The 26,336-nt window shown below is 40.6% G+C and overlaps 1 protein-coding gene across 2 annotated transcripts in view; it reads left to right on the forward strand.

Annotated features, from left to right (window-relative positions):
- Positions 1-25,442, forward strand: part of Trpc6 (transient receptor potential cation channel subfamily C member 6) — a 102,039-nt gene extending 76,597 nt beyond the window's left edge. For both annotated transcript variants that reach the window (XM_060369249.1, XM_060369245.1), the window contains exons 6-14: positions 665-881; positions 6,457-6,690; positions 9,814-10,078; positions 11,297-11,492; positions 12,499-12,702; positions 14,199-14,273; positions 22,780-22,863; positions 24,239-24,314; positions 25,117-25,442. In XM_060369249.1, coding sequence (XP_060225232.1) covers positions 665-881; positions 6,457-6,690; positions 9,814-10,078; positions 11,297-11,492; positions 12,499-12,702; positions 14,199-14,273; positions 22,780-22,863; positions 24,239-24,314; positions 25,117-25,268 — 1,503 coding nt within the window. In that variant the 3' untranslated portion in view covers positions 25,269-25,442. The remainder of the gene's footprint in view (positions 1-664; positions 882-6,456; positions 6,691-9,813; positions 10,079-11,296; positions 11,493-12,498; positions 12,703-14,198; positions 14,274-22,779; positions 22,864-24,238; positions 24,315-25,116) is intronic.
- Positions 25,443-26,336: the final 894 nt, after the last annotated feature.

Consider the following 26,336-nt stretch of genomic DNA (forward strand, 5'->3'; position numbering starts at 1 on the left):
TTCTTGGATGTATTGTGTCAGGAACATTTTAGATTTAACATTTTCTTTGACTAATGTATTAACTTCTTCAATCGTATCTTTTACACCTAAGATTATCTCTTCTATCTCTTGTATTCTGTTGGTAATACTTGTGCTTGTTCCTGTTCTTTTCCATAAGTTTTCTATTCCCAGGAATAGATTGTGTTTTCTTTAATGCTTCTATTTCCATTTGTAGCTCTTGAACAGCTTTATTCATTTCTTTCTCTCATTTGACTGTATTTTCCTAGAGATGGGGTTACAGATAGTCATGAACCACCCAGTGTGGGTGTTTGGATGTGAATTTGAGTCTGCACTGGAACAGCAGCAAGTGCTTATCACTCTTAGGCCATCTCTCCAGCCCAAGAATGTAAATATTCTTGATAGAAAAGTTAGTTTTTAATTATTAGAAATATAAGCAAGTAGGAGAACATAGCTAAAATTTTATAACAGCATAAAAATGATTGTTCTTTAACTAATCATGTAAATATGACTATTTTAGGAGAGTATTGAAATATGCAAGTATGTGTGTGTGTGTGAGAGAGAGAGAGAAAGAGAGACAGAGACAGAGACAGAGACAGATAGAGACACACAGAGAGACAGGAAGAGAACAAAACTTAGATATTTCTGTTGATGTGTGTTGTGGCAGATGGGGAAGATATTGCGAGGACCATTCATGAAGTTTGTAGCGCACGCAGCTTCCTTCACCATTTTCCTGGGCCTGCTCGTCATGAATGCAGCTGACAGATTTGAAGGCACCAAGCTCCTCCCTAACGAAACCAGCACAGATAATGCCAGACAGCTGTTCAGGATGAAAACATCCTGCTTCTCATGGATGGAAATGCTCATTATATCCTGGGTAATAGGTAAAGACTGATTTCCTGTCTTGTTCCTTTCTGCAGCCTTAGCAATTGGACTGAATCATGCTGATTCTTCCACAGATCAGTTATACAAACGCATGCAGCAGGGAACCGTGTTCCAGGCTCTGGGACTTTGTGATCTTACACAGTTGCTATGGTTGCCTTATTCCCAATGTCACAGTGTCTTCATATGTCATGTGATAATTGCATTTCCACCCCAGCTCCCCAAGGAAGAAAGCCAGCAAGATACTATTAATCAAACCCACCATCAATAAGCAAAACCTTCCATGTGCAGTTTGGGAGAGCTTTGATTTTAAGCTTGAAAATAACCATGTTTCTTTATGTTGAGATTTAAGAGAAATGAAGCTAGTAGCTATTCATTTTTATTGAAAATCTATTATGTACCAGGAATTGTTCAAAGTTCTTGATATACATTAAGCCACACAGATTTTCTGCACCTCAGATTTCCAATTTGTTATATATAACAGCATGTATTTTATTGAATTATGTAAGCATGAAGTAGCTCACTTCCTCAGGTGGCTTGTGGAAAAGCTGCAGCTCAGTCTGAAGCAGTACAAGATTTGACTTGTTGTTAGAATACACTTAACATGTGGATTGTCACTAATTACAGAGCAAGTAAGAAAAAAGTCTCATGGATGTTTGTGAATAAATACATTCAAAAACTATTGAGTGCCATTGGGTAATAAGGACACTAAGTTGAATGGTATGAAGTCTTTCCATTCAAAGAAGTAATCTGGGAAAGAAATTAATAGGTCAACAATTATATCTCATTTGTGGAGAATGCTACAGTTGGGGAACTATTAAGATGCTACCTAAGTACAGATTGCGCATTTAAATCTGAGTGAGGTGGGAAGCAGAAGGTGCAGGGAAATCCTCCCTAAAAGCCAATGGTATCTTTAAGTTAAGGATTGACAGATAAGAAACGTTAACCAGACTAAGAATTTGGCAGATAAGGACACAGAAGGCACAGGAGCATTAAGTGAGGAGATGTGGCACTATGACAAGACTGGATCACTTGAGATAGTATAAGCTTGTCCTAGTTGGTATCTGGGTGCTTCCTGGATGTGGGTAGTTAAACGGTCATGGGTAATTACCAGTGGTTAGTGATGAGCTCAGAGCATGTTTCAGAAATGTCGTTTATGGTTTTGAGGTAGAGGGAAGCCAGAAGGAGAGGCGAACTCAGAAGCTGAGACTTTCAGGAAAGTAACCTGCATTCAGCATGTGTGGGAGAGGACCTGAGAAAGGCTTAAAGGTTAAATTGTGGAGAACCTGGTAATTGTTATGTATCTATAGGTGTGTGTGTGTGTGTGTGTGTGTGTGTGTGTGTGTGTGTGTGTGTATTAGAAATTGGTTACTGTCTTCTAAGGGAAGAATAGAGCTGGTCATGCTTAGCATGAAAACTGCTTATTAAATCTGTGATTTACTCTGAAATGTCCTAGCATTTCCAGAGAGAAATGCCAACTAAGTCATAAGAAGTATGACTACTGGAAAAAGCCTGGGCATAGGCAAATTTCCAAAAGTTCTTTATTCTCACATGACTCTTGAGGCCCTGACTACAAGAAATTCTTTAGTGGAACTATGTGGAGTGTAAACAGAAGACTCAAGAAGTCTTCATACAGAACTACCTATAAGGTCTCCTCCATCAACTACCCATCTTAGTCACTCAGAGAAATACAAGAAGTCAATGTCATGTCACTTCCAGGATGTTCATGTCTTCTTCATACTGAAGCCCAATGAATGAGCAATCGAAATATCAGGAAGTAGCACAACAATTGCAGTGTGATTATTTTTAACTCTGTAAGGCAATTCAATAGCTACCGTTCTTCAATACTTTTAAACCATTTCATTTCATAGATATATTGCAAGCAAAAACACTTTTGCCTTGGTTTAACTAAAATAGGGGTAAATCCTGGACATGTGGCAAGACTTGAATTTTTCTTTAACTATTTCTTCTCTACTTTAATTGACAAAACTGGAAGAGATATTTTTTTCTCTGTTCTGTGACTTAAGAGTAAATACTATTGTATAGCCTTTATATTATTTCATTAAGAGCTATGAGCTCTTTTTAATATATTAGTCTAAGTAAAATGTATAATACAGAGATTGGAACACAGGACAGGGTCAATGAATTTCAGATAACTACAATAATTATTACGCTTTTCACTGGGTATTATCTGGTTTTTCTGTATATGGTGAGCATTTCCTATTAGAAAAGAGATTTCTCTTTTAGTTCAAAACATCATTTTGAGAAAAAAAAGAACTTTTATTGAATTAGAAATAATTGAATGATGCTCATTTCATTCTTTACCAAAATTCATTCTTCCAGTAATATAATTTTTAGTGTAGACTTAGCTTTTTTTTTCATTAAGAAACTGAAGCTGAGAATATTAAATTATCCTTTAGTGTTATGTACAAAAGCATTTCTCATGGAACAACTGCTCTTTAACCTTTGTTTTACTTCAGAAATCATTTTACAATGTTTATTTGAAGAGAAAACAAAAGCAAAGCAGACAGCTATGCACATGTTGAATATTGGAGCCTCTTTGTTCACTTTCTAACACTAGTATTTATTTTCTTGAATTTTTGTTCTTGTAAGAAAGTCACAGCGCCTTCTACAAATATTAATGAGAAATAGCCTATGTAGGTCACAGGCTGGCTGTCTTACACTGGTTGGTGGAAAAAAAAAAAACACCTCATTTTTTTAAATAGAAAGCAAATCCATGTGATTTTCATTTGATGAAAAATTGAAAAGCCAAAGACTAGAACTGATATTCTAAGAGATTGTGGCAACACAGAATAATTGCAAACCCATGTCTGTGTAAGGTTTAACAGAAACTCAGGACAAAGGCTGTGCCTGAGGGTACTTACTCTTCAGAAGTCATTTGTCACCCACAGTGAGCTGCTGGGAAAGCAAAGCAACCCTGGGTCGAAGCCAACAGAGTAAGACCTCAGTCAGGGCTGCCATTGCCTTCCTGGGGAGTCCAAGGCTGTATGGTTGACAATGGAGGGCCCTTACAACTGAAGAGTGAGTGACAGTGACCCCACAGAGTGATCCTCAGAGGATAAGAAAACTGTAGAGTGAGTGGCTCTACAGTGTGTTCCTTGGAGGATTTGAGGCATTTACTTTTCATCACTAAAGGCGATAGGAAAAAAAAGGGATTCAATATTGTAACTTGAAACTTATTCCATCGATGGTGGTGGGACTCAGTTAAAGGAAAAGAATATGAAATATACCTGGATGGAGGGGAGCAAGCAGGGCACATTGAAGCTCAGGTTGCTTTTGTTTCACAGGTAAGCATGGCTCTGGGAGTCTTCAGAGAAATTCAAATGCAGAGATTGTTAGCATACCCCTGCTCTAGAGTGCAGAAATAGAACCGGCATATTCTCTTTGAAGAGGTAGTCCTCACAATGTGGGAACAGGGCAAGCCTCCCTCAGAAGTAGTGAGTCACTCAACCAGTGCTGCTTAAGCAGTGTGGTCCCTGTGGAGAACTCTCCTGAACTGGGGGGAAGCCAGCCTAGACATGGGCAGTTTCAAAAGTCCTCAAGCAACAGCCCGGAGGGTGTGGATGGCAGAGTGGGAAGCAGATAGGCATGCTTTTCGGCAGGCTGAATACCTCTGCTGGAGTTTGTCAGCTGCAGCAAGATGCCGTTTGTACCATCAAAAAGATGGAGGACTAGAGTGCCTGAGTTCCGATGGATATTCCCTTGGTCCCCATGTATCACTGGACTACGTGAGTGCTGATGTTCTGTACTCCCGGTGCATCACTCTGAATCATTGCAGTCTTTGTTGAGGTTGGGAGAAATCTGGGAATCACCACAAGAGCTTAAATGACTTCAGGGTTTTTCATGTTGTTCAGGGTTTTGGTGTGAATATGAGCCTTGCATTATTTCTTGTTACAAATTTGCAACAGTTCTTAGAAAGCCAGTGCTAATGCTCCCTTAACCTGAAATCAGCTAACAGGAGCCATGAAATTGTCTGCTCTGACTCTTTGTGCTGTACTGAGAAAAGCACTTGATGTGTTCTTGGCTAGCAAAGATCACGGCATTTTCTTCATCTCCACAGGGCTCCTCAGCCATTGGATTGGCATGTTCTGTGAGGTGTTTGTGAGAACTGGGGCAGAGGTTGCTGAAGGTTAGGAGAGAAACCTGTGTCTAAGTTAGGAAGTCATTTGTTAGAGAAGGCTTGCATCAGAGGGTGAACTATGTTTCCCCACAGGGCTCTAGGAGGAGATGGGATGTCAGACATGAGAGCATTTTTAACTGATTTTAACCAAGTAATATTGTTCAAGTTAAGAAAGGGGATATGTGGAAATTATGAGTAACTCAAAGAAACAAGGACTCAAAGATGTTTGTCATAGTTTCTTCACAAATGCCAGCACTGTACTCTACATTTTCCACATACTGCTTATTTTGTACATGAGGTCTTGCAAAGTAGGCACAAGTTGCATCCTCGTTTTGCAAGCTGAATTCTAGAAAGCTTAAGCCCATCACCAATTACTGCAGCCAGTTATCGGAGAAGTAAAAGTCACAACCGATGCTCCCAAACAGTGCATTAAGTAAGTTTTGTAAAACCAGGAAATATTATTAATTGCATCAAAAAGTCAACTGCTATTAGTACAGTGATACTAGTTAGCTACTGTAATTTCTTCTAGTCTTTCAAGGTGCTCATTTTAAATTTGTTCACAGATTGCATGTCATTAAAATTTTTAAATTTAATTTTATGGTGTGTTCTGGTCCCTCAAGATACACATAGGAATACTAAATAAACAATATATACACTGAAAGAAGTGCAGTTTTATTAAGGAGAACTTTTTGTGAGGAAAAAAAATGTGAAGGGAGGCAGAAGGCAAGACCGGTGAAACCAGGTGTGTATAAAGCCCTACGGGTTGGAGAAGGAGGGAAACAGCTTTGGTTCCATGTGTTCAAACTTTCAGTCAGACTAAGAGAAATATGACAAGGCCATTAATCTTGGAATCAAAGTCCCCCTCATAGGAGTCCTATGTGTTCCTCAGTCTTTGGCTCGAGTATCACACAGTAGAAAAAGTAAAAGTGGGTTTCAGAAGGCAGTAGCCAAAGCTCCTGGTCAAGAAAGATTCTGTAGCTGGAGGTCAGCAGGCTATTTACATGACCTGTAATTCACAACAATTTAAAAGACATCATATCCAATGTCTGCATAACTCCGTTGTGAAAGTGTGGCACTTCCCTTTTGAGTGTGTGTGCATGTTGTGTTTGGGTTACTGTAATGAACATCTGTAATGGAACATAGTTTTCCATTACTAGGAACAAAAAAAAAAAAAACACACAAAAAAAAAAAAAAACAAACCAATGTGGTGCTTTTCACTTGAGATTCTTGATCAATATTACTTGATTGTTTTCAGTAGCTCGGTGACTTGATATTGTTGGACTAGTGTTTCTGGGGGTGGGGAAGGAAGGCTAAGGACAAGTTTACAGGGCTGTGACTATCAAGTGAGACCTTTTCATTGTTTTTTTTTTTTTTTCTTCATGGAAGAGCTAAAGTTAGAATGAAATTGATATGATATTCATCCTTTGCTGATACAGGCATGATATGGGCTGAATGTAAAGAAATCTGGACTCAAGGCCCCAAAGAGTACTTATTTGAGTTGTGGAATATGCTCGATTTTGGGATGCTGGCAATCTTTGCAGCATCATTCATTGCAAGATTTATGGCCTTCTGGCATGCATCCAAAGCTCAGAGCATCATTGATGCAAATGACACTTTGAAGGACTTGACAAAAGTCACACTGGGAGACAACGTCAAATACTACAATCTGGGTGAGTTTATATTACTGTGGAAACTAGTGAAGATAAACTATTTTCCTGTGAAAGAAACATAGTAGTAGTAGTTGTTTTTCTCCCAATTCACATAAAATTTTTATGGCATCTGAAGAATAACATATTTATGTGAAGAATTGTGCTTTCTGTTTCTCCCTTTGATTAATTTTCTGACTGGAATCCTCTATTAATCATAAGAACCATCTCTTATTATCTTTGGATCAACTGGTTAGCTACCAAATCTACTGAGAATCCCTATATCATGCCTTATGTTTATGTATTTTTCTGTTTTCTCTTTTCTTATGTGTCTTTATGTGTGTTTCCTATATAAAACCAAATGTCCAAAGAGTCAAAAAGAAGTTGTTAGAGCTGCTGAAGCTAGACTTACAGGTGACCGAGCTGTTCAGCATGGGTACTGGGAACCGAACCTGCGACCTTTGCAAGAGTATCAAACACTCTTAACCACTGAGCCCTGTCTGCAGATCCATATTCTTTCCTAATCTATTTAGATAGTTCACATTAGACAGTGATCCAAAAAATCTAGAGTAGGATGTCTGTTTTCTAGCCATCATGTCTTCCATGTCATAAAAGAATCCTTTTCCTTCTAAAGCCCCTAGCAGAGTCTCTTATTTTGGCTTCACTGCTGTCTGTAACTATAAGAAAGCAGAGATCTCCTTGTGGGTCCCTCTCCCTTGTCTATTTCATTAACCTGTAGACTCTTATGCTTTTTAAACTCACTTGGCTGTTCACCTGTAGACCTGCACAAACAGCTTGAGTAGGAATGGTGGGTCAAATATGGCTGCTGCTTCTCCTCCTCTTCCTTCTCCTCCTCCTCTTCAATCCTCATCCTTGTCTCCCTCATCCTTCTCCTCCTCCTGTTCCTGCTCCTTCCCTTTCTCCTCCTCTTCCTCCTCCTCCTTTTTCCTCTTCTTTTGAGACAGGGTTTCCCTGTGTAGTCCTGGCTGTCCTGGAACTCATTTTGTTGACTAGGTTGGTCATGAACTCACAGAGATCTTCCTTCCTATGCCTCCCAAGTGCTGGGATTAAAGGTGAGCGCCACTACACCTGGCCAAATATGCCTTCTTAATGCAGTCTTTGTGTGAGCATTTGACAGGATGACATGTTGATGTCAGGAGTTCACTGGGCATTTGTCTAATTGAACATGTTCAATAACTGTGACATGCTGAGAAAGAAAAGTTCACATACGAGCTAGGTACACATGATGCAATGATACTTGGCTTTAAATAAGAAAGGAGATAATTATTGCAAAAACCATGATCAACATCATGCTATGTGAAACAGGACTGGCATGGGAAAACCTCATGATCTCACTTACATGTGTGATTTCGTAAGAGTAGAGCATAATGATGGTTGGCAGGAATGGAGTTGTATGGGTCAGAGAGAATAAAATACTGTAGTCAGACACAAGCCACAAACACTGGTGTTCTGCTGGAAAGCGTGGCGGCTGTAGTTATCTACAATGTAAATTACATGGGAAAATTGCTAGACAGTAAATTTTAAATGTTCTTACAGTACAGAAAAAAGTATGTGCTGCAATTGATATGTTAATTTTAGTAATTCAATCGGCATGGCATGTCAATATATGTGTCATTCAACCCATCCACATACACATCAGTTTAAAAAGTTATATTTGAATGTTTTTTGTTTTTTTTTTCTCTCAAGGCATGTAAACTGTTTCAAAGCAAAAGACTTTTTGAAGTCTCCAGGAGGGCTCTCAGTTAGTAGTAGTGGCACTGCTTACAACCAGGCATTGGATGAGCCGAGAGCTAAAACAAATGAAGGAGTGAGTGACTATGGAGCGGAGTGCCAGTCCTCATCCCGAGACCTGAAGGCGGGGGAGACGTCATAAGTCTGAGCCAGACTGAGTCTCACAATTTGCAAGAACTATCATCCAGTTTTCAGCAAGCAGTGGGCTAGGGCTGTGTCTCGATGAGGGCTGGCATGGTGACGGCAGTAAATGTTCGATTTTGAGGGATGCCTCTGTGGGGACCAGAGAAGTCCCGTGAGAGAGATGGTGATGCCAGTCACATGATCAAGGTAGACTTTGTTAACATTTCAGATTAACAAACCAGGTGAATCATTTATTTCCTCAGGAGAAAGTGATTAAGGAATGGAAATAAGTTTCAATATTTGCCAAAGGAAAATCATTCCATAGAAACTTGGCTTGGGGGAAAATACAGCCCTTTTGAATATTTATTGCAAACTCTCTAGTAAGAAATCTATTAACATTCAACTGGAACCTTTTTGGGTTTACTGTATGTATCACTAAAGTCTCCTCATTATGGGTTCTTAGTATTTATTTCAATCCTGTTTTTATGTAAGGAGTTTCAAAATATATTAAAAATATCTATTTATAGGTAATACTCAAACACTATAAAAAGAAACCATATTTGTAAGTTGTGTGTTATTCTTTCCTAATTCCAATTCTCTGAAAATAAGCAAATGCAAATTTCTAATTATATTTTCCTGCTTCTTACACACTGTTTTGCATTTTTCTTTATAATGATTTCTTAAGTGGATTTTGATGACTTGATGTAATAATGCCAGAAGAAATTATTAATGAATTATAAAAAAATTGTAGCAAAAATAGACTTGTTTATTGACCAAAAAAAAAACTATTTCTAGTAAATTTAAATAACAAGACATCTATGCCTCAAATGACATCATTCTGTAGTTATAGTTCAAGACTGAATGATAAAATGCTACAGTAGAGTAGGTGGCAGCTGTTTTTAAGCACTGTCTGCATGTGAACTTCCCGACTTTCAAAGGCAAATGAAAGCTACAGGAGCAGAGGGAGAAATAAACCTAACAGAGTGATTTGCACACATTCTTTCAGTTGCATATGTAGCCATCAATAGAATCAGTTGCTCAACTGGTCTACAGGGAGGCTCACAGATTAGGAACCATATGCTTTTGAGAATCCATAACAAACCACCTCAATCCAGTCAGAATGTATTGCAGACACTTGAGAAATTCTTCAGAACAGAGACTTTTACTTGTGAAATGTCATTATACATTTATTTTGTTCAGAAAAGAATTTGCCTATCTAAACAACTCATGGGAACTCACCATATCTCTTGTCTCTGATTTTTTTTTTTCCAGCCAGGATAAAGTGGGACCCTTCTGATCCTCAAATCATCTCTGAAGGTCTTTATGCGATTGCTGTGGTCTTAAGTTTTTCCAGAATAGCTTACATTTTACCAGCCAATGAAAGCTTTGGACCTCTGCAGATTTCACTTGGAAGAACAGTAAAGGATATCTTCAAATTCATGGTCATATTCATCATGGTGTTTGTGGCCTTTATGATTGGAATGTTCAACCTCTACTCCTACTACATTGGTGCAAAACAGAATGAAGCCTTCACAACGTATGTGGTGCCAGGTGCCCCGGTGGTAGAGACAGCAGAATAGAAGGGGATTTGCTCCATAGCACTATGTTCTCAGGGCCACGTTCTGAGGCAGACCTCTTCTCGCTAGGTCTGCTTCAGCAAAACGAGGAGATCTTAAAGTGGATTTCAAGAAGACTAGCATGTAGAAACCTTCCTAACGTAATGTAATGATAACTGATGTTTTTAGAGCCAGATTATATGGTAAATACCTCACACACATACCTTTATTAACTACGGTCCCCCCTAAAAGAAACCAAAACTCAGAATAGCTAAACAATGTTCTGCAGGTTGCATAAGTGCTGACATTGTTTGCCAAGTAGCACCCACTGTCCCAAGTCCAGTGTCTTTCTCTTTAGTGAAGACTCCCGGGACACTGGGGATGAGGACAGCTGATCTCCCCGTTCAGTTTCCCGGAACCTATCATTAAACAGATGAAAAGCAGCAATAGCTATGAAATTATGACTTATATTCACCACACACACACACACACACACACACACACACACACACACGTGCACACTCGTGGGCGTGGAATAAATTGTGTTGGAACAGATGCCTTAAAAGTCAGGAGTCCATGCCACATGACAAACAGCATCTGAAGAGGAGCCTACTGTTTTTCATATTCTTCTAACATACATTTTCTTTTTCAGGGAAAAATTAAGCATATGGGTTAAACATATGGGCTTAACTCTGGACAAATGATTATGCCCAAAGCATCACAAGTCTTCAGAGGGATGCCAGGAATTTTGCTGCCATTGTCTATATTTATACTGTTGTATTTCCTGTTATATATTACTATTTCCTATTTATTTAGTGCGAATGGGAGTACAGATGAAACAGACTCTGAAATCAGTCTAACAAGTTGTATTTTTAAAGTAATTCAGTTAACTTTCCATTTCCAAATCCGTCTATCACTTAAATAGCAGTGCTGTTAGTTATGAAGTTATCTGATAGCCTTATCGTCCATTCAATCGTAAAGCCTCAAGCTACATGCTTTTCATGTGCAATATCTCACCTTTGCAATGAACCTAGAACTGCTGTTTTGCCCGTCCTACAGAGGAAAACTAAAAATTCAGACTAGCAGTTTTCTCATGTGTATCTAGTAGCTTGAAAGCACATTGAAACAACCCAGATTTATGATGACAATATTATTCGTATCTTTTTTCACATTCCTCTTTCTGATTTCTGTTTTCCCAGAGTTGAGGAAAGTTTTAAGACATTGTTCTGGGCTATCTTTGGGCTTTCTGAAGTGAAGTCGGTGGTCATCAACTACAATCACAAATTCATTGAAAACATTGGCTATGTTCTATATGGAGTATATAATGTCACAATGGTCATTGTTTTGCTAAATATGTTAATTGCCATGATCAACAGTTCATTCCAAGAAATTGAGGTATGAATTCCATATGTTCTTATAGTACGTGTTGACATGTTTCAAGCATTGTAAGGGTCGAGTAGTCAACGGAATGAAGCATGCTCTCATGCTTTGGTATTTCTCAGCTTTCCATGCTTGTTTGATCAATGTTGGCCTAGGAACACAGAAAAGTTTGATTTTGCTTTTAAGCACAATATTAATGGGAAATGCTGAGGCAGCAAAGTATAAAGGATCACCATGTCTAATTTATTACCGTTTCTTAAAATTTTCAATGCTATATAAAGTTGAATTTATATTTTGTGGATTTTTGTTTGTTTGTTTTACTTTTGTTTGTGATAGAATCCCATGCAGTTTAAGCTAGCCTAGAACTTGTTACATAGCAGGGTAGGGCCTTGAGCTCCTCATCCTTCCTAGTCTGTGCTGCTGTGCCTACTGATGAACTCTTGTTTAGTCAATAATTATTGCCAACGGCCAGGCATGGTAGCCTAAGCCTGTAATCCAAACATTTGTAAGATTGAGCAGATGGACCAACAGGAGTTTTAGACCTGCCTGAGCTACACAATAAGACTGTTTAAAAATAACAACAACAGAAAAGAAAAACACTGTTTACAAATAATACTACTGTTGCAAGTCTTTTTTTTGAGATATGCTCTGAATTAGTCCTTTCTGAAATTGGGGGTGACTGTGTGAGTTTGTATCCCAAGAGTATCTTGAATGAGTAAGTGATTGAATGAAGAATCCTCTTCCACAGAGGGTTTTTTTTTTAAGAACGTAAGAAAGTGCACATGATATCTTTCAGAATGTTTATAAACACACATGAATTTTAAGATCAATAGTCCTAAACACCTAGTAAAATCCTAAATAGACTTCAGGAAAAAAATGTGAGTTCAACATACCTCAGAGCTTTCAGTCTTGAGAATCCTAGTGAATCTGTAGCCGTTGCCTCTTCTATCTGGTCACATTGTGTTAGAAGAACCTGACAATTCTGTCTTTCCATGCTGAAGAGTCATGTCCATTTGTACAGGACGATGCTGACGTGGAGTGGAAGTTTGCAAGGGCCAAACTGTGGTTCTCCTACTTTGAGGAAGGAAGAACGCTTCCTGTCCCCTTCAATCTCGTGCCAAGTCCAAAGTCCCTGCTTTATCTTCTACTGAAGTTTAAGAAATGGATGTCTGAACTGGTCCACGGTCACAAGAAAGTCTTCCAAGAAGACTCAGAGATGAACAAGGTGATTGGCTTGATCATTTATCTCTGTGGTCATAATTGTTCTCATCGCAGTAACCACTGGCCATACCCTTTTAAAGAAACTGTCCTCCAATGCTTCTCCCTCCTAGTAACTGCATATGTTATGGTCCTTGATCTGGTGACTAACAAGAGCACACTGGACATTTTCTACCTAAAAGAGTGTAAAAAAAATTGTGAAATGTAACTAAATTAATGTATTGTCTGGCATAGATGCTGAAAGTGAGAGCATTTGGGACCTTGTTGTGCTGTTGATGCCCCAGTTTTCTCACTTCCCTGTTAGTGGAGTATCAGCAGTTATGAATAGCTGATCGGAGCCTGGGTGACTCTGACATGACATCTGCATTGCCAACTTCAGGACTGATTGCCCACACACAATGTGGGAGGCCAGTGTGGGCAGTAGGCAAGCTGATCTGGAGAAAGCACAGATCAGAAGCAGTGCTCAACTGATGGGGTAGGAGGCCTGCAGTACGTTAGGGTAGATTTCAGACACATAAACAAGGCTGTGCATTCCTCCCTACCCCAGCACACAAGGCTCCTTCATTATGCTGAGCAACACACCAACGACCAATGTCAAGTTACCAGCCACCTTCGGTGGGGGAGGGTCGGGGTAGGGGCAGGTATGCGTGGAGTGTTTCGAATAATTAAAGGAGCTGTCAGTCTCTTCTAAAAAGGGAATTTGAAGGGAACTAGAATATTTTTAGAACACTCAATTTTGGTTAGAGATTACAGGCATTTTTTTTTTTATTTCTTCAAAAATGAGAAGAAAGGCGATGAACAGAAGTTATAGACAGTTCAATTTTAATTTCATGAAGGAACAAGCTTATAATGATGAGATCCGCCCAGTAGAGCGATGGACAACCTTAGGAAGTAGAGTTGTCTGTAACTGTAGCCAATCAGAAAACCGAATGTCTGATATTAGGAACTCAGAGACCCTTTCCCCTGACTGGGTGGACCACTGGATAAAATGATTTGAAATTTGTTAATGTTGAGATTCTGTCATTGGTGGAAGAAAGATGAATTTTTTGGCACCAGTTGTGCAGAGCTCTAAGTCAGGAACAAGCTCATGGGTTCCAGTGTCCTAGCCAGCAATCGGAACCTGAAGTCCATCTCTGTTGCAGAAATAAAACAAAAATAAATATCTAAAGTGCTTTTAAAATTGAAATGATTGCATATAGAAATCTGGGGGAAACATGCTCTTCCTCAGATATCTGATTTATAGGAATCAGTGGGTTAAGCAGAAAAAAAAAATTCCCTTTACTCCATGTAATGAAATATAGAGTTGTGAGGTTTGATTAGAATTGTGATAAGAGAAATATTAGTATTTAGATAAATGCCCAAGAACTTGCCAAAATGAAAACTCAAAGAGAAAATGTCATTAAAACTTGCTGGGGAATTGGAGAAGGTAGATTTTGGAATACGGAATGAAGAATTAAAAATTGGCCACGTTACTAGACTTATTTTAATATCTGTCTTTAAAAGAGAAACGAAGAAAAGAAATTTGGAATTTTGGGAAGTCATGAAGACCTTTCAAACCTTTCACTTGACAAAAATCAGGTAAGATGACACCTGGAAACAGGAAGCCACACCTAGGTTGCCCAGAATTCGAGTTACCTTGTCAAAGAAGAGGAGCAGTGCTTGGAAGCAACGTTCAGGGATGGGCAACAGGGGCTGGAGAGGTGGCTCAGTGGTTAAGAGCATAGGCTGTTCTTTCAGAGGACCCAGGTTCAATTCTCGGCACCCACATGGTGGCTCACAACCATTCCCAGGTAAACTGAGGCCACCGTCTTGCTTCCACAGGCAGTAGTTGTGCACAGACGTGCATGCAGGAAAAACACCAATGAACATTTAAAAAGGTAAAAGGAAACAGATATCAGACACATTAACACTATCAACAAGTATTGTAATAGCTTTCGAAGACTTTGTGAGAAGTGAGAATGTACCTATGTTCTTTTGCCAAAGAAAATTCATCTATGTGTGAGCAACGTATTAACCATAACTTTGGGGGTACTGATGGGTAGTGAGGTACAAGGTCAGTGAGAGAAAGGAGGCAACAGTAAGTGTTAATGATACTGAAGCTTGGGCAGCAAGCACACACAGCTAGTGATGTCTGTCAGGCAGCAAGAAGCTGTTTGCAAAGGTACTTGTGAGGATTCAACAAATGCTGTGGCCTGTACAGTTCATAATGAGCACGGTCTCTTGAGATACAGCAGCCTCCTAAATTGGAGACACAAAATCCTCAGTGATGAGGTTGTTTACTCCCTTCCTTGTTAGTTACAGGTCCCAGGGTTTCAACAGACATTAATGATAAACTCAAAAAACGAACATGGAGAAAGCGTTCAGTTGCACGTGACAAAAAACCCAGAATCTGATGGGTGAAGCATGGCAGTTGTTTTCTCTTTTTCTCCTCTCATTTAACCTGGTCCAGTGAGACAGTGGGGAGGGCTTGTTGTGGGTGAGCGGCTTGTGATTCTGTTGGCGATTTCTCGTCATGGACACAAGTTGACAGCTTTACCTCCCGTCATTGTGCTCCCTGTTGAGGCATGAAAGAGGGATGTGTACAAAGACTCGCGGCTGGTGAGCTGAATCCCAGAAGCACCGCTTTACAGCTTCTGTTCTGCGTGGCCGTAAATGCGTTGTGCAGGTGCCCAAGGATAGCAAAGGCCAAGAGGGAGGCCACTGAGGACATATTTTATGTCCCACACCAAAACGTGTAGCGTGTTCTCCAAGTCTGTGGATCATGATATTCAGCCTCCCAGGTTCCTTTCTTTTACCATCTTAGCTATGAGTCTGTCAACCGTTTTCTACTTTAAACCTGGACCTGATGGACAGATACAGAAGCAGAGGACTCAAAAGGATTCCTCCAGTTAGAAATTTCATGGGGAAATATTATCACGGAACAGGACCCTAAGCAACAGGAGTGGCAGGAAGAAGGCATGCGCGTGTGGCACACCCAGAAACCCATGAGGTCTACTGCAGCTTGGGGTTCCCTGGGAAGGAGAACACCTGCAGCTCCCAGGCAGTCACCCCTCAGGGTTGGAGGGAATTGTCCAGGTCTTGCTATTCAGAGCGTGGTTTCTCTTCCCACTGAGATACCAGGCGTTTTAAAATGGTACAGATAGGGGAGGGATAGAGGGAAACCAATAAAGTTTTCAGGAGAGCAACAGTCTCATTTTCTCTGCGGAGAGGCTGGTGTGTCGGTTAGGGGCCCGGTGGAGGGAACTCACAAACTGCTCTGCTCAGGTGTGCTTGCTCTTCAGCGTGTTTTTCTTCAGACTGGTAGAGTTCATGGTGCGTGTGTGTGTGTGTGCGCACGCGCGCATGTTGACATTTTAAGGAATTATAGATAAACAAGGGGAGAACGTGGCAGAAATAGTATGTGGCTCACAATGCCAAGGAGTGACTATCTGTTCATGGCAGAAGCTTCCTGCCCCCGGGCTTGTGGTGACGGTATGACAAGAACATTTTGAAAATACAGAGCACATTTGAATTTTTATAAGGGATTTCTTCATGGTGGTGAACGGCTGTCTGAGTTCTGCTGAGAAACACTACCTTGACAGCTCCTTCCCCATCTGTAGAACGTAGGCAGCAAACACACTGGTATCCCAGAGCACTCAACGTCAAATCAGTTAGCACAGATAAAGTGCTTAGGACAATATCTGAGCTGGAGCAGAATAGAGTAGCTCTTATTAATTTTATTATCATTGCAAGATCAGGAAGAGCAAACACAAGCATTCATGTGATAGTCATGTGGGGACTCAGGAAAAGGACTAGGCCTAAAACTCCTAGAGAAAGGGTATGAAGAGAAAATAAATGCAGTCCAGCTGAATAATGCAAATGGGGATATCTAGAAAAATAATTGGAAAGAAGTGAATTAGTAAGTGGAAAAACCAGTAATGATAATAGAAAATCATCATGCCATTTGGAAGGCAGCATACATTAATTACAAAATGGCAGCAGCATTAATATTACGTTGGTTATGCTTGGCAGTACACACCACATTCACGTGAGTGCACGCGTGCGCACACACACACATCATTATATTCATTTTCCTGTTACACTCCAGGTAAGATTTTGCAGAAATTGCATGAGTCTCTCAGGCTGGTTCCTTACTTGCAGTTACTGCAAGGAAGACTAAAAGAAAGAAATACCATATGAAGCAAGGAAGGCATGTGGTGAGAAGAATGCTTTGCTATTTCCGTGTTAGTGCCCCCTTTTCATTCCTATTTCTTGGTGAAGCCATACTAGTCATGGTATGATAACCAATTCCCATGTCCAGAAGAGTGTGAATGTCGAGGCAGCATAGGACGTGTCTTATTGATCCAGTGGAGTTTGAGGTGAGATGTCGATTCTGACATCAATTTAACTCTGATACCTTTTTGTGTGGTTGTATTCTATTGCAGCCACAGAGATGTGGCTGTTGTGTCTTTCTTCACGAGAGAGTCTGCTCACTTTGTGGTCATCTAGAAGCCTCCAGCTGTAGAACCTTTGGGCTCTTGCTATGCTTGTGTTCGTTAGGTCCCAGGTGTTCCTGTCCCCCACTGAACATCCACCCCTCCCCGTGGAATCTAGACGCTGGGGTTGGCCTTGTTGTCTCTGCTAGGCCATCTTAGTTCCTTTCCCTCTTTCATAGGCAAGCTAACCCTCAGTGTTGAGATGAGCAGTGTGAGGAGGGAGAGTGAGCAAGGATAATGGGGGACAGAATGAGCAGAGCACATGAAACACATGTTTAAGGGTTGCAATTAGGCCAGTATTTCACATGTGATATGTTTATACATGTAGTTCTGGATATGAACCAAACTTCTGGCACTGTCTTTGTCCTGGATGCTCAAATTAACATAAATACCCATTTTTCTTACCACCTGAGATTCTGATTTCAAATTATTTTAATCAGCCACTTATCTTGAGAACAACCTTTTCCCATTGTTGATGAGGGAAGTTCCTCTGGGAACATGCCTTTCTCCTATAGGTACATATTCAAACTTTGATGATTCAGTCTTCAATAGCTTCCCCCACTCTTTTCATAAAGTCTAAGATGACAGTTTGTGTTTCACTCAAGGTCTCTCTCTGACTGCTTTAAGGTTACAGTGTTTAATTAGTTTTGGAAATGCTGTCTTCTCGTTTACTCTAGGCATACCATAAAATCGAGAGGATGGGCCAGGTAAAAGTTTTTCTCAAAACTAACTGGACAAGCCTTTTCATTCTCTTCTGCCACAGGCTTTGTTTCCAGTGCCAACTGGCTTCGATGGAGGATAGCATTAGCTTTTTAGACACGTAGTGCAAAAGAAGAGCATAATTGAAAATCAGTTTCTGCCATTCATCATTACACACGTAAACCTGCTAATGCAGAGTGATGTCTTAAATTCATGCTCCACTCCTCTTTCAGAACAGGTCACTGTCAGTTTGCTGATGTCAAAGTGGGTTTCATGCCTTGAGGGAGTTTGCTCTGCCCTGGATTCAGTGAGAATGTTGTTATTGTTGTTTTTAAACTGGTTATATACCCAGGAATTGTGGTTTTAGCCACCACTTAGGGCAGGAGCTACTGAAAAATAAATCGTCTTGAAGAAGCAAGCCGATAAAATGCTGCCCTACCTTTCTACATTACCTTGTGAGAATTCTCAATCTGATTTCCTTTATTCATTAAAAGATGACAGAGGGTTCTGGGAATGTGTGGATTCACTAAGCTCTGGGGAAGCTGGGTGCGGTAGCTCATGCTTCTAGTTCCGGTGTTCAGGCAGCAGAGGAAGGTGGGTGGGTTGCTGCTCGAGGCCAACCTGGTCTACGGGGTGAGTCTAGGTCACCCAGGGCTGTGTGCTAAGAACTTGTCTAAAAGAAAAGAAGGTCAAGACTTTAGGAAATAATGGGGGAACCACACTGTGTAATTCTCAAAATGTCTTAGTCATGGGCTTGGGCGCATCAACCAAAAGTAATGCTTGCAGAGCATTCCCAACCGGAGCAGAACCATGTATGAACAGACTTCATACATTACACACTCATGCCTCTGTATAATAATAACAGCAACAGATATTGGTGACGCCCACCATTCCAAGCTGCAGAATCCACACAGCCTTTCTTTTGCAATATTATTTTCTTCATCCTGTACCCGAGGTCTCTGAGCTCAGAGAGATGAAATGCTTTGCTAAATTTCAGCCTTAGACAAGTGACAGTTCAAATCTAAGTCCACAGCCACTTACTTCTCAGACAGGAGGCTTATGACAGTGCAAACTGTCTCACACCCGCATTTGGTGAGGCCTGAGTACATCACCTCCACCTTCTTACTCCCTTACTTTTGTCCTAGCTGCTGGCAATTTAATCCTTACAAGGACAAGAAGACTTCCAGAACTCTGTGGTATGCTCAGGAAGGCAAGATATTTCAAGCACATAAGCTTACTTCCTTCTCCAAATGAGTAACACATTTTTTATTTAATGTTTGTCACACAGATTCTATGGTCTGTAGGATTAAAAAATGCGAATATCAAACAGGAAATGAAGAAAAGGCATAAAGAATGGACAAATGGACATGGGGTGTAATTTATGGAACAGCACCTCACCTAGCGGGTGCAGCCTCGTGACTTTGATCCCAGTGTCTACCAAAAATTCACAAAATGTAATTAAGGTTTTTAAAGAGCAGTCCCTGCTTTGTTCTGAATTGGAGAGAGTGAATCTTTACAGACAGTGAGAAAAAAGCTTGTAGTCAGTCCCTTGTGCCTCTATTGGGCATATATCTCTAAACTTTAAATATTCTTCATATTGGCAATTGAATTTCCTCGTATGAACTAAAGGGCAAACATGTCCCTAGACTCCAGACTCTAAGCCAGCTAGGCAGCTGGCAGCGAGGCCAGATGATAAACTGGTATTTTGTGCCACCAAGTGGTGACAATGCTCCTTTGCACTTTGGGTACCTTAAATAATTATTTGATGAGTTGCTTTAATGCATTGGAAAATTATAGTGTTACTTCTTGTGAAATGACATATTTGTCTCACACCTAATACTTCAAAGCAGAAGTAGCCACAAAACGACTGGCATGAATTAATATCTGCCTGCCCATGAGCCATTCAGCCTGTTGGAGTGATTTTGCCATTGGCCCTCCACAAGGATGTGTTTGATTTGAAGATATTTGGACTGTTGCACCGAGGCAGGGAGCTGCTATCAATGTGTATGGCTTAGGTACCAGGCATGCTGCTCAACATTACACAATACATAGGACTCCATACACACTGAGGACTTTTCCAGACCAAGATGTTGATTTTGATGCTGTCATTACCAAGAACTCAAGGCCCTGTCCACTGGACATGTACTTGAGAGGAAGCAAGGAAACATCCCGTGGTCCCAGACCTTAGGATCAGTACCTTAGAAAGCCACCCACAAACAGGGTGTCATTTTTGCCTGTCCTGGAACTGTTACCATCACCGTGCTGTCCCGTCTGCAAGACATCTGCTAAGCCTCAGAACTACTCCCTGTGTTTCACATACATGCTTACCATGAAGCTGAGCTACCAGTAACTGGCTAAGATCTCACATTGGACATGTCGAACCTAACAAAATCTCCACAAACCCAGTGTATTCCATGAGTGATGGAAAAGCACCCATCACATCGTTCTTTACACAAATCAGCAATGTTCGAGCACCTGCTATGTAATAGCACAAGGAACCCTGGAGGAAGTGGCTGCCAAGACCAGAAACATAGAGACGATGCCATGCAATCAAGCTGGTGTGAAAAATCATTGCCTGCCCTGCCTAACAGGCACTACAAAGAAAACAAAGGCCTGGCCCGTTCAGGATTTGTGTTCTCATGAGGTGGGCAGAGGAAGCTTTTCTAAAGAGCTTATGCCTTAAGCCAAAATCCCAATGATATGACTGAGCAGTCAGCCAGCACAAGGAAGGAAAGATTTTAGGGGCTGGAATGGCAAACACAATGCCCTTAGATTTGGAAAGCAAGCGAAAGATGACCCTGTGACACTCACAAAATATTAGGTTAAAAGAAAAGATTGTCTCTTTGGGCCTGCTGTGCTGAGAAACTGATTTCACAGAGAGGTTTGACATGTCAGATTATGAAGACCACAGACTCCCATTCTCAAGGGTTTCTGTTCGCAAACATTTCACTTTGCTATTTCATTTCCGCCGATCTGCCCGCTGTCCTGGGTCTACAACAGGAAGAATGGTGACATTAAGCTCAGTAAGCAGTCGGTAAACCAAGGCCATGAATCATAAAGGCTTTCCTAATCTAGGTTTTTTCCCTTGTAGTACGAGCCCTTCCTGACCCATGCTGTCTCATAACTTGAGTGGTAGGAGGTGGGTGTAGCTGGAACCCAAGCTCCCCATACAATGTTTCCCATTGTGTCCTAAAATGATAGAGATGTGGTGCTGAGGCTTCCTGCCATCTTGTGACTTCATAAATTTGGGAGGGACTGGACATCAAGTAGACCACACCCTTCATTATCAGAAGGCCTGGTAGCAAGACTCAGCATCCTGCCTGGGGCTCTATAGCAAATCGGGGTGGGTGACAGAGCCACATCAGAATCTGCCTGCAGGTTCCCACCAGGCCTTCTCAGTTACCCTTACTGATCGTTCTTGCTCACTTTGGTAAACTGTAGCACTAGGTTCTCATGATTCTGAAAGTCAACGTAAATCAACATATGGGTATTTTGCTGAAATTTTCAAAAGAAAAAGAGAAAATTCTGCCTTTGAATCTACATATTATTGGCATGATTCTCACCAGTGTTGCAGTGCTCATCTGCCTATTTATTGATGACATTTTTCTGGACCATGGTGATTTATGGTTGTTGTTTTTTTTTTTTTTCAGTATCTGCAGTGTGACACAACTCCCTCCATGCAAAGGACCCTTAGTGCATGTTTGTCCCATGGATAAATGTGTGGTCATGTTACTTAACAGGGCACATGAGTCCAAATGGCTGCATACGTACAGATATACTCATTTGCATACTCATTTGGCTCTTAGGTCACACATGTAACCAATACTCTCACACATTATTGACACACAAATTAGGTAATACTTTATATGCTGTTTTAATAGCACAAATTGTAGAATCATTACACGGAAGTTAAAGCATAGAACTTTCCCAATGGGCACTGACACTTCGTTAGAGAATGTAAACCATGAATGACTTCACAGACACTTAGGAGGGGTTTTACTCCATTGGAGGACAGTCTGTCCCCATGGTATGCAAGTTTAGAAGTTTTCCATTTTGCTCACTTCTTCACAATTATTTGTAAAAATCAGTTTCTCTTCTAGAAAAAGGTACATTGAAGAGTTCTCAGCCTCTCAGCATGCCTATGTGGTTGGTTACCACATTTATTGTGTATCACCAAAATTCATTTTCCTTCTTGAAAGGTGCTGCCACAGTAGAATTTTAGAGAAGAGTACAAGTGACATTGTCCAGATCCTCAAATCGAAATGGGTTATTAGAGCTTCCAGGCCCCCTGAATTCTGTTTGGCGAGGCCCCTGGTGTTCTGGTGAGATTCTAGGACAGGTGTAGGTTTGGCTGTCAGACAGTGGCTGTCTTCTCACCAGCAGACTGTTGATGCCATCTCCACAAAGCCCCCAGCGTATTTGCCTCCCCTTGCACCACACATCTACTTGCTGGAAGATGATGTAGGAATGAGTCAGGAGACCATTAGGAGAACCATGACTGGGGCTGGAAAGATGGCTCAGAGGTTAAGAGCATTGGCTGCTCTTCTAGAGGTCCTGAGTTCAATTCCCAGCACCCACATGATAATGAGATGTGGTGCCCTCTTCTGGTGTATGAGCACACATGCAGGTAGATCATTGTATACATAATAAATCTTAAAAAAAAAAAGGAGAACCATGACTTCTACGAGGCTCCACCCACCATCTTCAGTAGCAGCCGAGTGGTTGCCCCTACTTGCAGAACCACTTCTTACTCTTTATAAGAGAATATTATGCAATTCAGAAAATGGTTTTGTACATGTAGATGTGCTCATTTGAATGCCCCAGCCTATTAGCCCACACATGTAATGAGTAATCTCTCACACATTACTCAACAGTACAAATTAAACAAGAGTTTCTCATTCTTTTTGTAGTTGGCACACAAGAAACAATCAAGCATAAGGAGCTCGGAAGATTTCCATTTAAATAGCTTCAGCAACCCTCCACGGCAATATCAGGTAAGCACACCTTAGGTTTTCAAGCTCTGGACATCGTTAGATTAAGATGAAACATCAGGATTTTTTATCTAACATCAAAGGTCACATCCACTTAACCTGTGATTGCGGAGTAATTTTCATATGCCTGATACTTTCTGGGTGAGGAATATGTAACTAGATAATCATATAGCTTAGAGCCCAAGTTCTTTGTAAAAGGCTAACCTTACAAAAGAAGAAGGATGACTCAACTTAAGAGCACATACCGGTCTTACAGGCGATCCAAGTTCAGTTCTTATCACCCGCATGGCAGCTCCCAACTGCCTTCAGCGCCAGGGCATCAGACCCTGATGTTTGACCTCCAAAGGCACCTGCACTCTTGTGCACACACCTTTACACAGATGCACATACACATGCAGGATTCCGAAATAAAAACCTTTAAAAATCAAACCAAAGAGCAAACTTTACCTCACATTTTCCCACTGTGAAATGAAGATGGCTTACTCGTGGGTGCTCTATCTGCTGGCTCTATATGCATGAGCACAACTTTATACATGCTAAGGTTCTGTAACATACGCAGCATGTTACACATGAATTAATAGTAGGTTGTGTAATAGTTCTATCGTGTGTGTTTTTACTCTGTGACATACATTCTTGTGACTATCCAAGAGTGTTTTATATTTTTTATATAAGTAAATGATACTATAGTAAAAAAAATTCACTATTGAATTCAGGTTTCCTTTCTTGCTTTTGTAAGTAACTTTATTAAAAACATGTATCTCCAAGCCAAACTACATCCTTATGTAAACTTTTTGTTTTAAGGATAGAACTATATTGATTACCTTTTAATTTGGGTTTTATGCACTAAGATTTGATTTAGTAATGTAAGAACTTTCTGTACAATTGTCTGTGTTAATCTTTATTTTATATTAATAGTTATACACAAACCAAGGAACTAGAGAAACTTGATTGCACTGAAACTGGTGGTTCTTAAAGCAAATATAGGATCAAAAGTGTCTACCATTCTGGGTAGCATGGGGGACTGGATATTGTTTAATTCCATACTTCCTCAAAGAGTTCTGCAAAATCTTCTGGTCTGACCTATCTGACCAGAATTTTGTGACCTGATTTTAGATAGTACAAGAGGAGGCAATAAAGAATTAAATGTTTTCTCTATGGTCTTCCTTTTGAGAAGTAACTTTTGAGTCATTAGCTCAAATAATGTGACAGTTGCTCTCATAAGAGAAATAAGATATGGAGCTACACACCGGCTGTGAGCTAAGTCTTGCCTGAGCTTTGATAGCTATCATGTCTCAAAACGGGTAGACCAGCAACCTATTTCAGGTGAGGAGTGTGTATGAGCTTAATGCTGAAATGGATTTCTCCTTTTCTTGTTTAGAAAATCATGAAGAGACTCATTAAAAGATATGTCTTGCAGGCCCAAATTGATAAGGAGAGTGATGAAGTGAACGAAGGTGAGTTAAGTTTAAGGACAAAGCTCTTCTCTGTGTGCTGTGGCTGTGTCTTGGTGTGGAGGTAAGACAGAGGGGGCTGGGCGTGTTGGATGAGGCTCAGGAGGGTATATAGAATAAGCCCTCCCCTCCTGTATTAGCAGCTTTTCCCCTACTGTGACAACATTCCAGACAATGCCATTTAAGGAAGGGAAGGTTTTATTCTGTTTCACTGTTTGAGGGGACCAATGGCGGGAGGGAGGGGAGGCAGCTGTTACACTAAGTCTGCCGTCCTGTCAGGAAGCAGTAAGAGGTGGGCGGCTGTGCTCAGCTCACCCTCTCCTTTTTATTCCGCTGGAACTCTCGCCTGGGAATGGTGCTGCCCACAGTTCAGCTGCATCTTCCCATGTCACTTTCCCCAGTCCCTCCCAGGTCATAGTCCAGATGCTAGTCATTCCTCAAGGTGATTTGATTCTAGATCTTGTCAAGTCAATATTAGCTGCGATTACAACCACCAAAGGCACAAAACAGCAGGGAACAAGCTTTGTCCACAGATGGCCTAGACTAGATAAACATTTTCATTTCATGAACAGGGTCTTGGTGGAGGTGCCTGGGAAAGGTGAAGGGCAGCTACCCCAACTCTGCAATAGTCTCCAGATAATTACATTATCTTTCTTACCTGAGAAAATAGAAACTTTCTTTGATTGGAAGTTATTTCCTTTAAAAAGATTCAGAATACAGTTAGCGTTGTCCTTATTTTAACTTCAAATTGCTGGTTTGCGTTTTGTATTCATAGTTAACTTCTTTTCATTCTGCCTCTTCACAGGGGAACTGAAGGAAATTAAGCAAGACATCTCGAGTCTTCGTTACGAACTCCTGGAAGAAAAATCGCAGAACACAGAAGACCTAGCGGAACTTATCAGAAAACTCGGGGAGAGACTGTCTTTAGAACCGAAACAGGAGGAAAGCCAGAGATAATGCAGGGCCCCTCAGAAATGCATATTTATTTCTGCACTTGAAGCCATATTATTTTCTGATTTATTTTTTTAAGTGCCAATGATAAAAAAAAAAGTATGTTAACTGATAACTTGGATCATCTGGAGTCCAAATATCAACTTTTTTTGGTGATTAAATTGCATTGTTGAGGCTAAAGACTGCAGATATATTGAAAAGCCTTCTCACTTCCTTGGAGCTTGTTTTTGGGATAGCTTTCGTGGGCAGGGAAAGGGTGCAGGAGGGGTGAGGGTGACCGGTGCTGGTGCGAATGTCTGCTTATGTCTGTGTGTGAGTGGCCTCGGAAGGCAGAGGGCATGTTTATTTCGCTCCTGTGGGACTCCCGTGACAATGTGAGTTCAGTTGTCTTCTTTCCCCTGTTAGGGACTTCCAACCCTGGAATATGGAAGAAAATTACTTAAAGAGTGCTATAACCACCATCTAGCTACTTAATAGAATTGAAACTGCTGGTTCCAAAATTGTTTAGAGCCCTGTGTGGTGGCAAATTCATTGACATCATCAGCATTTGGTGGAATGAGGAAGGTTTGGAATTTAAGGTCAGCCTTTGCTACATAGTGAAATTTTTCTGGGCTACATGAGACCCAAGTCTAAAAAATCAAAACAAAAATAAGCTTATGCCTGTATTCAATTTTCTGCCTCACCTGTTTAAAAACATTATACTTAACAACAAAAATGTGTTTTCTCCGCTAGGACACATGGTCCATTTGTGTGTGTGTGTGTGTGTGTGTGTGCATACACATCTATGTGAACTTATGTGTTCATGAACATGTACATGCTGATTGTCTTTCGTAGCTAATGTGAACTTAAAAGCTCTTTTTTATGACTTTTTAAATTGTGACTAAAAGTTAATATTCAATAAGAACTTTTCTATTACAGTAGTGTCAAAGTCCAAAATACTGTAATTCTTTGGTTCAGTGACAGAACAATTCTGTGCCATTTCTGAGGGCATTTAAAGACAAATTCCCACTGTCAGTCTTTGACTATAAGCAGCCATGTGGGAATCTGCACACACTCACTTCTTATCTTCAGTGT

Source organism: Meriones unguiculatus, chromosome 1 (genome assembly GCF_030254825.1).
Source record: "Meriones unguiculatus strain TT.TT164.6M chromosome 1, Bangor_MerUng_6.1, whole genome shotgun sequence".
NCBI lineage: Eukaryota > Metazoa > Chordata > Mammalia > Rodentia > Muridae > Meriones > Meriones unguiculatus.